Source organism: Martes martes, assembly GCF_963455335.1.
Source record: "Martes martes genome assembly, chromosome: 9".
In the NCBI taxonomy this organism is placed as follows: Eukaryota; Metazoa; Chordata; class Mammalia; order Carnivora; family Mustelidae; genus Martes; species Martes martes.
Genome location: NC_137896.1, coordinates 107,138,891 through 107,151,812, shown reverse-complemented (window position 1 = coordinate 107,151,812; position 12,922 = coordinate 107,138,891). Strand labels below are relative to the sequence as shown.

At 43.7% G+C, this 12,922-nt stretch overlaps 1 protein-coding gene across 2 annotated transcripts in view; it reads right to left on the bottom strand.

Moving 5' to 3' along the window:
• Window positions 1-387: 387 nt before the first annotated feature.
• The window catches only part of SLC8A1 (solute carrier family 8 member A1), a gene marked incomplete at its 5' end in the record, with an annotated part of 323,496 nt that continues 310,961 nt past the window's right edge, over window positions 388-12,922 (bottom strand). For both annotated transcript variants that reach the window (XM_080813957.1, XM_080813958.1), the window contains one exon: window positions 388-1,047. In XM_080813957.1, the coding sequence (XP_080670083.1) occupies window positions 671-1,047 (377 nt within the window). In that variant the 3' untranslated portion in view covers window positions 388-670. The remainder of the gene's footprint in view (window positions 1,048-12,922) is intronic.

Sequence of the window (12,922 nt, the reverse complement as noted above, 5' to 3'; positions counted from 1 at the left end):
GCCAAGCATCGTATCTTTAAACACCAGACTGTATCTAGAACCATCACTTCTCCTGGCTGCATTCGAGCTCCCACGCTTCTCCTCAGAGGCAGCTCCACCTCTGCTCATGTTCCAGAGATGAGCGTGGAATTTAGCGATCTAGTGAAGACATGCTGCTGCTTCCATGCCCATATCCTTTCCTAATCCAAAATAACTTTTTAAAGTGTTTGGAGAGAGTAATTGTAAGGATTTAAATTTTCTTTACCAAAAACCCATTTGCATATAGATTGGTCATCACCTCCCACAAGAGAAACGAAAACCCTGACCCTCCCAACGAAACAACACAAAATGGAACGTCAGCCACCTCCCAGCCCCCACCAGAAACAAGCAGAAACACAAAACAAAATCAAAGACTTAACAATTTATGAACCTGGAGAGAACACAGTCCTTCTAGGCTGAGCTGCAAAGATGCCCCTGCCTCCATGCCTTTGTTCAATGTGATGATGCCCCTGGGAATGGGAGGTGATGGTTTCTCATTCCGGCCCTAGTACAGAGTATGCTCTTGAAGCTGGATTCCATCAGCAGGTAAGTGAACATGACAAATGTCAGTTTCCTCTGTTCATTATACATAATATTTTATGTATATATATACGTATATATATATATAAATTTACTATATCTGATTGTTCCTTTAGAAGCCTTTTATGTGGCAGTAGGCCTCCAGGGAGGAGAAGAAAATGTACAAGAGCCACAGGAGCACGAAGAGGCAGGACGTGAGGAGCTTGGCAGTCCGGGGCCCACCCAGCTCACCTCCGATTTCCGGCCTCCGCCGATACAGCAGCACCCCCACGTTGATGAAAGCAAAAATGGTGAAGAGAGTGACAGAGAAAGCTAGCGTGCCAGGGGACACTTTGAACTGTTCCCCGTTGGCTGCGTGGTAGATGGCAGCGATGGACCAGGCCACGCCGATTCCCAGGAAGACGTTCACCGCGTTGCTGCCGGTGACATTACCTATGGACGCGTCTGCATACTGGTCCTGGGTGGCTGCCACTTTGCTTGCAAATGTGTCTGTGGAGGAAAAAGAAAAAAGCAGTGACACTCAGTATTTTAAAGTGGGCTATGGAGTGCTGGAAGCTTCAGCCATGTACTCTAGGAGTCCCAGTCCTGTGGTCAGGACGATGGGATCGAGACATCAGAAGCCAAAGGTTTGGTGTTGGCTGTGTTACTGACCAGAGGATCTTGGTCAAGTTCTTGACCCACAGGTACCACAGGTCTCTGTCATCTTGATCTCACAGGGCCACATTTTTCAGAGGGATCGTGGCCCATTGACATCAGAATCACATGGGGATCTGCCGTCATAATGGAATGTGTGACCCCAGGCAGATTACTTAATTTCTCTGAGTCTCAATTTTTTAATCTGTGAAATGGGGACGGGGACGCACACTTCAGGGTGCTGTTAGCCTGAAATACAACATGTGAAATGCTCATCTTTCTTGGTGCAAGGTAAGAGTAGCTCTTTTTTCTTGTTTTGCAAAGACAGTGTAATGCAGGCTAGATCAGTTTACTAAAAGTGGAGGCAGGATCTGATATAGCTTCCTTTACTGAGCCATAAACAGAACTTGCGAGATACTCCGTTTCTTTTCTATATAATTGTCTTGTGAATAATATCGAAGTCCTCTCAACTACCTTGGCAGAAGACTTTGCACAGCAGGTTTATAGAAGATGTGAATAACTTGTCCAATTGAACTCACAATTGCGGAGCCAGTAACGGCAGGTATGATATCATGGGAAGGTACTGCCATGCCACCTGCTCTGGTCATCTGGAGGTTCCCCAGACACTGTGAGCATGCATGGGCTTGTGGGATATTGGAACTACTTCTCCCCTCTGTTGCTAGTCTGTTGCCACCATTAACCTTTGGTAAATCCCCAGTGGGGATGATACATAAGGCCTGTGAGCTTTTATCAGCCTCTAGATTTTTGTGCTTTACCCTGGCAAGTAGGTTATTTAGGCTGCTCAGAGGATACTGCAGAAGCGGTACCCCCCCTTTTTTGGAAAGGAAGTCAGTCCACATGGAGTGCCCCATCTCATTAATCCTGACCTTTGCAGTGGAAAAGCAGGTTTTACTTACTGTTCTATAATTAAACCAAGGCAAACACGGCTTCCTCTGTACCAGGCACTATCTGACACGTATTACACGTGTGTTCTCATTTAACCCCATTATCAGCCTTAAAGATGCTCCTGTTCCCTTTTGTGATTTGGAAGCACCTCTTGGACAGGCCAATAGAACAAGGCTTTTTAAACCAACCTGATTCCATTTCCGAGCCCGTTCTCCCTCCGCACCACCGCACCACACTGCCACTCCCAGGAAGACTAAAGTTTTCCCTTCCTCATTTCAGATGGGCCTGATCCTTCCGTTCAGAAACCCAGACACAGGGGCTTGCAGGATGCTCTTTCCTGCCTTGGAGCGAAGACTGCAGAAGGGGTCGGCCGTCTGCTCACCCGCCTGCCCGCCTGGATGTGCGCGACTCTGTGTGTTCAGATCTCGGCCTGCAGCCCCGTGAGGGCTGTTCGGGAGGCTGGTGTGGAAAAGCCCAAGCGAGACAAATCTTAATGGTCTCTTGCACTTCATTATGAAGAATTATTAGGAGCTGCAGCAGCAGTCTCAAAAAAAAAAAAAAAAATGAAGTTCTGCTTTTCTTTTTCAAGGACGGGCAGCAGAGCAAGGAAAGTAAAGAGTGGAAGGCAGGAGAAAGCAGCTCACAGCTCAGCTGCTGCAGAGGAACATCTGAGACACTGCTCTGCGCTGACATGGCGGCCAGCACCAGCTGGTGGCGAACAGATGGCCGCGGTAGGCTGGGCCGTCGGGGTGGGGGCGCTCCCTCCCCATGCTGCAGGGGCAGGCGGCCTGGTGCTGGGCCACACCTGCCTACCACCCCGGCATGGGCTACAGGGCACACTGGACTTCCGGGGTGCCCCATCTCCGCTCAACCCCTAGACTTTCTGGAGGTTTCTGCCACTGAGCCAGAAGGGAATGAGGCATAACATCAAAGATTCCTGGGCCTTGGGGACCCTGAACACTCAGACTAGTCCTTTTGCCTGAAATGCAGGGCACACCCAGATCTGCAGGGACGTCTCCCTCCCTTGTTTTTTCAATAGCCTATTGTGAATATCCAAGGGGAATTCTTGTAATAACAGGCTTCTGTTTTCAAATACCTTTCTCTGGGTTCCCTACAAAATTAACAGCCAGAGTAACTAATTTGTCACATAAATGAACCCTGTTTGGGGCCTTCGGCATCTGGTAGGTTTTATTTACCTGGGTTCGACATCAGGCCTTTTGTCTGTTTTAATTCAAAAGCTATGCAAAAATGATAGAGACACAAGCAAATCCAAACCATTAACCTTAGCTCCAGCAGAGACAATGCTGTTTTTCAAATAAAGTATGATGGAATCTCCCCAGATTACCTTCTATCACTGCTTTGCTGCTTCACGCAAAGAGCAACACATCACACACCATATGTCAGGCACTGCCAAGCCTTACCCTGAACACTAAGCCTGTAACCTGCTTACGGTTGAACAAGGCAAAAGACACTCATATGCCATTCCTCAAAGTAAAATCCAAGAAATAACCACTGCTGTGGTTTCAGGGGGGAGGGGGGTGTTGTAATCCTATGCAGAACTTGGCTCATTAAACAAACACATGCAAATCAGATTTCCCATGTGATTGGCACAAAGTAAGACATGTTGATAATTACATACATACATACATATATATATATGTATATATATATCTTCCTACGTATACACCTTAGGTCAGATTTCTGGTAGGAATTTTTCCTTTTAACTTTCACCTTGAACTCTAATAAATTTTGAATTAGTCATAGCCTTAAACTGAGTCATAGTCTTAGACTTTTGGTTCTGCCGCCTGGTACCTTTGACTAAAAATCAGTAATTGGGGAGAGGGGTGCCTGGGTGGCTTAGTTGTTAAGCATCTGCCTTCCGCTCAGGTCATGATCCCAGGGTCCTGGGATCAAGCTCCGCATTGGGCTCCCTGCTCAGCTGGAAGCCTGCTTCTCCCTCTTGCACTCCCTTTGCTTGTGTTCCCTCTTTCGCTGTGTCTCTCTCTGTCAAAAAATAAATAAAATCTTAAAAAAAAAATCAGTAATGGGGAAGATTCGACTGGGAGACAGTATGGCTGGAGCTAAACCATACATCACAGAGTCAGGACATAACTGTTCTTGGCAGACCTGTCTTAAGAGTTTCCTGTGTGTAACCTTGGCCAAGACATCTGGTCAATGAGCAAAAGAGGTCAGCACACTCCCCTTTCCTTCAGAAAATTTTTTTTTACCTGAATTTCTCAAAACTTTATAGCTACATACAGATTTAAATGTCCCTTCTGTAAAAAGGATACTTATTATATTCCTACCGGTCACACATCAGGTTTATGATCTAGAGCAAGGGTTTCATCCCAGATGATTTGTTCTTGACTCTTAGCATATTTGGGGGGACAGGTGTTCAACTCCCAGGCAGTGTGCTCAGGAGCTGACACTGACGGTGATTTTAATTGGGATCTAGCCTGTTTGCGGAGGATTCGCTGCTTCCCCAGCACCTGTGAATTCCTGACAGTAGACAGACCAGGGTATACGGAGCTTCATTAAGGAGACAGTTTTAGCTCTTCTGTGTTTTCTTGGGCAAGACACTTCAGTTTTTTTAGGTTCTAGTTTCTTTATCTAAAATAAAGGATTTAGATTAGAATATCTCTAAGACTCTCTCTAAGTTTATTGTTTGGGTGGTACACAGAGCGCATCAAAATGCTAAATTCACATGTATGATTTTGGTGTTTCTCTCTTTTTTTTTTTTTTTCATAGGAGTTGGTACAAGGGCAGCCTTCTTCATTAGACTTGATTAGTGACAATATCTCCTCATTTTAAAGAATGGCCTAAATGAAATCTTCAAAGATCCTAGGAGGATCTCTAGAGCTGAAGATACTGCCATTGATCAAATTGTGACAGTATTTATGAAATTAAACCATACCGCACAGAGTCCGTGCTTTTCCAAAGAGAGAAATGTTGGCGAAATTACTTACTTGAAGTCACTTTGACCAGTCATCCATTTATATGAGTAAAGGCATGGGTACACATGAGGCAGTGACAACTATTGGCAAACAGTGTATGTAATGTCAAGTTCACACACCACTGGTGTGGGGAATACTGGGAAAGCCTGGTTATAAGATCTGGGGCTTCATCCTCAACCCACTTAATCAGACTCTCAGAAGAAAGGATACGGGGATATGCATTTTAATAAGTGCCTTGGGTGAGTCTCCTTGACACCAGTGTTTCAGAACCATGGCTCTAAGGCATGGGAATGGCTATTGTTCCAAATGCGTACTGTTTGGGGGGCCTTGCTGAAAGGAACAGATGTTTGTTTGGGGGAAGCAGCTGATTTCTCTTAGAAACAGTGATGCCCTCAGATACCGGGGTTATTTTACAGAACCACTTGGGTGGGCTTGGTGGAGGGGCCAGGCCTGCCTAACTGTAATGTCCTCCCACTCTCATGTCACACAATGATCTTATTACTGTTTTTTTAAGGTTTATTTTAGCGCGAGTGAGCACATGGGTGGGGGAGGGGCAGAGGGAGAGAGTCTTCAAGAAGACTCCCTGCTGAGTGCAGAGCCCTTGGGCTCCATCCTGGGATCCAGGAGATCATCACCTGAGCCAAAACCAAGAGTTGGACACTCAACTGACTGAGCTACCCAGGTGCACCAATGTTTTACTATCTTTAAACCTCATTCCAGGATAGATGCTACGAAAGGCCAAAGGAGGAGGGAAATTTACTTTAGTTGCATTCTGGCTCTGTCACCTTGCCAGGTAAGAAGCTTACCTACTTCATAGGGTTTTAAAAGAAATGTGTTAACATGAACAGCACTCAGACAAAGGCCTGGCAGCTAATGAGTGTTCAATATTATTAGCTATTTTTATCGTACAACAAACAGCACCAGAGCCCCAAACAATCAATAAGTGGTAAGGAATTCTGACCTAATGTGATAATTCTCAACTTTTTGGAAGTTATCACATCCTTTAAAGACTTATGTTATGATCCTATGCATTTAAAAATGTGATAGAGCATAAAATTATTCTTAAAAATCAAAGACATTCTTTATTTTGAAAATTCCATGTCACCTAAGCCATAAAACGACACTGGAGATGTGTTGGTTTCTAAGGCCCTCATCTCACTGAAAGGCAGACATCTCTGCTGCTGACAATGCTCCTGTTCCTCTCTTACTCCTCTCTTTTAGGCACCGTGTTCCCTTGCCCTTTTAGAATTCAAACGGAAATAGTCGAAGTACTAGTTCTTCTGTCACGGAGGACTTTGAACAAGGTTTTGTCTTTAGTTGTGACATTTACCCAAGTAAATACAAAAACCACACTGCCTCACACACTCTGCCGGTTCATCTCAAAAGAATCCTTATTTGACTTCCAAGCAAAGTTCAAGGGATCAAGGAATTACTGGTGTTTGATTGATTAATGACCAGTCAGGAGTTGTAAAAACAGAAAAAGGGTAAAACACTTAAATGAGATTTCTGCCCATAAAGGCTGCTCCTGAAAGAGAGAGAAAAGAAATAGAGACGGTGACGTGGCCTATTTTTAGAAGAGAAGAAAACGGAGGTAAGCAAAAAGCTCCAGAGGACTTGTGTTGGCAGATCAGAACACCTGCTTCTAGTCATTTTTATCCCCAACTGCAAATCAAGCACCAGGGCAACTTCTGAAAAATACCAGCTTTCTAACCCCACCCAAGTTTCTGCTTCATTGGTCTGAACACTGGTGGGGTTTTTAAAAAAATTTTATTTATTTACTTACTTATTTATTCTATTTATTTATTTGGGGGATGGGGAGGTGCGAAGTGGGGGAGAGAAGCCTCAGCAGTCTCCATGCCCAGCATAGAGCTCGACGCAAGTCTCAATCCCACAATTCTGAGATCATGACCTGAGCCAAAATCAAGAGTTGGACACTCAACTGACCTGTCCCTGGACAGCAGTATTTTTAAAGCTCCCCCAACTAGACTGAGATCCACTCAGAGCCTTTGTGTCTTCGTCTGTGTAAGGACAATGGCACCTCTCATAGATTAGCCTGGATAACACATGAAATAGCCCTGACACCATTTTGTTGTTGTTGTTATCAAATAACTTTTTGTTCTGCTTATATTAACTTGAATGTTTGCACTTTGCAAGGGTACCCTGGGACTTAGTTTTCCTAGAATGTATTTGAAATCCTGGTAGATTTTAAGGGCACCTGGGTGGCTCATTCAGTTAAACATCTGCCTTTGGCTCAGGTCGTGATCCAGGGGTCCTGGGATTGAGCCCTGTGTCAGGCTCCCTGCTCAGCAGGGAGTCTGCTTCTCCCCCCTCCACTCCCCTACTTGTGTGTGCGTGCTTGCTTGCTCGCTCTCCGTCAAATTAATAAAATCTTAAAAAAAAAAAAAGATATCCTGGTAGATTTTAAATTCAGAGATGAATTCTAATTAAAAGAAAAATAATAGGGGCTTATTTTCCAGGGGACACAAAACAGAGAAGAGGATGAACACAAAACAACAGTGCCATTTGATCAGCCTTCCAAAGTTTAATTTGATCCATGTTTTCAAAAGAAAATAACACTCCAGTCTTAAACACATCCATGATAGGGTGATTTTTCAGTATGATGACTATGAACATCCAAGAGAGGATCCAAGGTTCCCCTGCCTTGTCCAAACCTCTAGCTTCATGAGATTTGCTAAAATTTTCTAAAATCCCTGGTTCTAAATCTTTGAGGTCAATAAAAACACTTGAGCCTCTCAGAGAACTCTGAGATGGGGCTTATTCTATTCAATTGCTTCATCACTCTCCCCACCCCTACTCTTGACCCTGAAAAAAGCCCCAAGCCAACTAGCTGGGTGTGGAGCAAAGAAGTGGTGTTCTGACCTGGTTGTCTCTTGAGACTTGGATTAACATGGTTCTGGAGTGGACTAGATTTTGTATGTTAAGCAGGTTTGGTACTTTGACTTTGGGAGTCCTTCTTATTTCCTTCCCCAAATTAAAAGGTTCATGCAGATCATAGCGGTGGAAATTCCAGTGTGTGCCTGAAAAACTAAGGGGCGCAGGGTTGACTGACTTGAGAAAAGTCTCCTGATTTGGTCAAGTGATGAACAGGCAGCCTGGTGCTGACCATAATATTGCACAGTTCCCAGTGAGTTCATGTGAATCAGTGGTTCTGCTTGGCATTGAGATACATAGCAAGCTGAGGTCACTGTCAGGAGTTCATTTGGTCACCTGATTCCATGTTACTCTGTGGTTAAACATGGTCATTGCTGAAGAATGCTGGTCCTGATTCCCATGGACTGCACAATGTCTCTAGCTAGAGTAGTAAGGAGTAAGTAAGTAGTAAGGAGTAGTAAGGAGCCTGAGCTAAGGAGTAAGACCTAGTCCTCCTCCCATTTGCCACGCGCTGGCAGTGTGGCCTTGGGATAACCTCCCTTTCGAGCCTCTGATATATAAAATAGGGAAAATAAAAATCCCCATTTATATAGCCATGACAATGATCAAAAGTACTGCAAAACAACTTAGCATGGTGTTTGGAAGTTCGTAAATGCACAGCAAATACTGTTATATTTCAGAATTCTTTGTTCTGGTGATAACAAAGGGAATGTTAATATTATTAAAATTTTTCATTATAGTTTCCTTCAGCTAGGTGGTTTACATTTCATAGATCTTATGTAGGATTTTGGGAGAATGTGTGTCTCTTTGATGTCCAGAAATGATGGTGGTAATAAGGGCAACAATAGTTAACATTTACGAGGCTCCTAGGAGAGGCTCTACATATGACTTCTCATTTAATCTGAAAAACAACCATATGAGCTAGGAATTTCTATTATCTTCATTTGATAGATGAGAAAACTGAATCCCTGAGTGTAAGAAATTTGTCCAGGGGCACCTGGGTGGCTCCGTGGGTTAAAGCCTCTGCCTTCGGCTCAGGTCATGATCCCAGAGTCCTGGGATTGAGCCCCGCATCAGGCTCTCTGCTCAGCAGGGAGCCTGCTTCCTCCTCTCTCTGCCTGCCTCTCCGCCTACTTGTAGTCTCTGTCTGTCAAATAAATAAATAAAATCTTGTGGGGAAAAAAAAAAAAGAAAGAAATTTTTCCAGAGTCATATAGCCAGTAAAAGGTGAAACTAGAATTCAGACCAAACAAATATGATCCTAGCTAGAGTTCATGTTCTTAACCACAGGTCCATGGTGGTTTATTTTTTTAGGATTTAGTTTTTTTTTTTAATATTTTATTTATTTATTTGAGAGACAGAGATCACAACTAGGCAGAGAAGCAGGCAGAGAAAGAGAGGAGGAAGCAGGCTCCCTGCTGAGCAGAGAGCCCGATGTGGGGCTCGATCCCAGGACCCTGGGATCATGACCTGAGCCGAAGGCAGAGGCTTTAACCCACTGAGCCACCCAGGCGCCCCTAGGATTTAGTTTTTGGGGAGAGAGAGAGAGAACAAGAAAGTGTGCAGGGGGAGGGGTAGAGGGAGAGAGAATCTTTTTTTTTTTTAAAAGATTTTATTTATTTATTTGACAGATAGAGATCACAAGTAGGCAGAGGGTGGCAGAAAGAGAGAGAGGAGGAAGCAGGCTCCCTGCTGAGCAGAGAGCCCGATGTGGGGCTCAATCCCAGAACCCTGGGATCATGACCCGAGCTGAAGGCGGAGGCTTTAACCCACTGAGCAACCCAGGCGCCCGGAGAGAGAGAATCTTAAGCAGACTCCGTGCTGAGCACAGAGCCTGACACAGGGCTTGATCTCATGACCCTGATATCATGATCTGAAATGAAACCAAGTATTGGACGTGCAACAGACTGAGCCATGCAGGTGCCCCAGAGCACAAGAGCATGGGTATTAACAAGGACTAAATAACATATCTGAAATTTGAAAATGGACAAAGCGTTCAAAGATGATATCCAGAAACTTCATTGTGTTTACCTGGGACAGAAACAGATTATGAAGGGGCTATTTTCACGGATGACCCTTCATTCCTTTAGAACAACATTAGAGATCACTGATAAGGTAATTTTTTCAATTCCTTAAGTTCCTGGTTTCTTTTGGGTATTACGTTTACACTGTCTTTCTAGTACATAAAAATAGGCTTGAGAGAACCTGCTTTTAAAATAACATCAAGGTACTGCTATTTTCAGCGTTGAGCCATAATTCTATTATTTTTATAATAAACCTTTTTTTTTTTTTAAGATTGATTTGAGAGATAGAGAGCATGAGTGTGGGAAGGGTCAGAGGGAGAGAATATCCAAGCTGCTTCCTGCTGAGCTTGGAGCCCAACTTGGGGCTGATCTCATAAGGCATGAGATCAGGACCTGAGTCAAAAGCAAGAGTGGATGCTTAATGGACCCAGCCACCCAGGTGCCCCTATAATAAACCATTATTTTATTAATACTGAGTCCATGAGGGTAAGGCATTATTGAGATTTAGTCAGACAACATTTTGGTAATTTTGGAAAGGCAAAAAAGGGCATGTTTGGGGCCAAAACAAATAGCTGACTGTCGTTTTCCCAAACCAGTTTGTTATTAGACACAACTGGAACGCCTTGCCTTGAACACAGTCCAGGGCTGTCCTGCATGAAATAGGGTCCCTTCAGCTCTCTTCTTCCTTTCTTCCCCTTAATATCCCTCTTTCCCTCAGCCCTCCCTTGCCTTTAAAGCCAGGTTCGTTCTTCTATTACTTTGTTCTATTTCTGGAACATCCATCCCTTATCTGAAGCGTCTCAAGTCCTACTTCATAGATGGTTAAGAGTCTTGCTAGCAGTAGACATGGCTGAGTGGGACAGGATAGAAAGACTGCACTATAACTTAGAGAAAACAGAACCGCCCCCCCTCCCTTCCAGGGAGCCTTCCTAGGTTAAAAGAGAACTTCCCTGTCAGCTGGGCCCTATTAGTGTAATTCAAGGCCTGCAGATCTACATGATACACTGAAGACACCCATGTGCCTTGTGTCCTTGTAGATATCTACCCAGGTATATTCCCCCACAGACCTTCTCTCGTTGAAAGGGATTGCTTTGTGCGTTATGAGCTCAGGAAAGCACCAGCACTATTAAAAGTAGGCAAACAGAGGCAACTCAAGAAATAGAAAAAAAAGGTCACTGCATACAACTTCAACACAGGCCTGGAGGCAGTAGATACTACCTGACGGTTGGGAGTTGAGGTGGTTCTAGAAAGTTTTGGTAATTCTTCTACTTCTGCTCCTACTTTGCGTTGACGGGGTGTAAAATTTTTTTCCATTAGCTTATTACTATGGATTAATTGAATGGTCCCAAAAGGCATATGTGTCCTTTAAAAAATCACAAAATATTTGATCCAGCAATTTTATTTTGGGGGATTTAGAAGTAATCCTGCAAGTGTGAAAGTTTATGTGTGGGGGTGGTCAGTGCAGAGTTTTTATGTTAGAGAAAAATTAGAAAACTATCGTTTCTGGTAAAAAATTACAAGTTTAATGTGCAACTGTTAAAATTATGGTTAGAGGTACAATAACAAAGTAAAATGTTCATGACACTGCTAAGTGAAAAAGGTTCTGTAACTATGCTTAATATAAGTCCATTAAATGTGGGTAATTAGTTATATCCTTGTATATACAGTTTTGTTCAATTTCTTTAAACATCCCAGGATTTTAAAATGAAATAAAGATATAAGAATGCAAATGGATGGTGGGATTGCTGGATGTTTTTTTTTTAATTTTGTGCTTATTAATATTTCCCATTTTAATTACAAAGATTGTGTTTATTGTATTATTAAAGGGCTAACCTACACTTTTTTAAAAAGTCTCATCTACATAATAGAGTCTGTCTGGGAACAGATGAAAGGCTGATTTTCAGACTTTTCTGGTCCTTTCGGTGTTCAGGGCTATGGTAGCAAGATCCTAAGAAGGAAGGTATCGTATGAAGGACACACAGAGCATTTCAATGGGCAGCAGGGTTGGGGGCAGGCAGAAGTGATGAGGAGATTTCCTGGCCCTCGGGGACTGGCCTGGAGTTCAGAGTCAGGCAGGTGCCCAGGACAGGCCATAAAGGGGAACAAGGATTCTGAAAACAAACTTCACCCACTATAAAAGTTTTCTGAAGACCACTTGTGAAGGGAAGAGATGTGTGGGTCTTAAGTTTCCTTCCAACCATTCCTGTCAGATAAGGATGGACTGTAGAGCAAGGCCCAGATCCTCTCATTTTTGCATTTGTGTTCCAGCAACATCACGTTGTATTTACTAATTATATATTCCATTGACTTCAACCCACAAAATTAGCTCACATATTCATTTGTTTAGAGCTCTGTCCCCTTGAGACTTCTGGGAAAGGACATAAGACCGAAGTGTTCATGGGTGCTTCAGCTCTCAATAGAGATGCAATTTGCAATGCAGAGACTAGAAAGGAAGGTGTGGAGCTGTATCCAAGCTGCTAAGGGTACGTGATGAGACTGAACTCTAACGTCAAGTTCTATCCTTGTCTCTCTCCCAGGCACCTAGTATAGCTCTCGGTAGACACTTTTAAAATGTCTTTTGACAAAAATTTCTTATTTTTACATCTTAGAATTTTCAGAGCTCTCCCGTAGATGTTGTACCATTTGCTTTTCGTGACAATTCAGTGGGTGGGTGGACGGGAGCAGCAGGTGGAAAAGATCAGTCCTGATCTTTTCAGGGGACAAAGCCAAAGCTCCCCAGGAGTCCGACGGAATGGGAACACAGGGGTGGGCTTAGAATCCACGTTCTGTAGTTCCCGGTGCCCAGGTCCTCATGCAGCAGCCTTGTTTCCAAGATCCTTCATCAAACCCCGTTTTTGCCAGATTCTGCCCCATGCTCTGAACCGAATAACACATCAAGACTGCCTACCTCCTAGGGCTGCCGTGGATATTGAAGAGATAAATTATACAAATGTA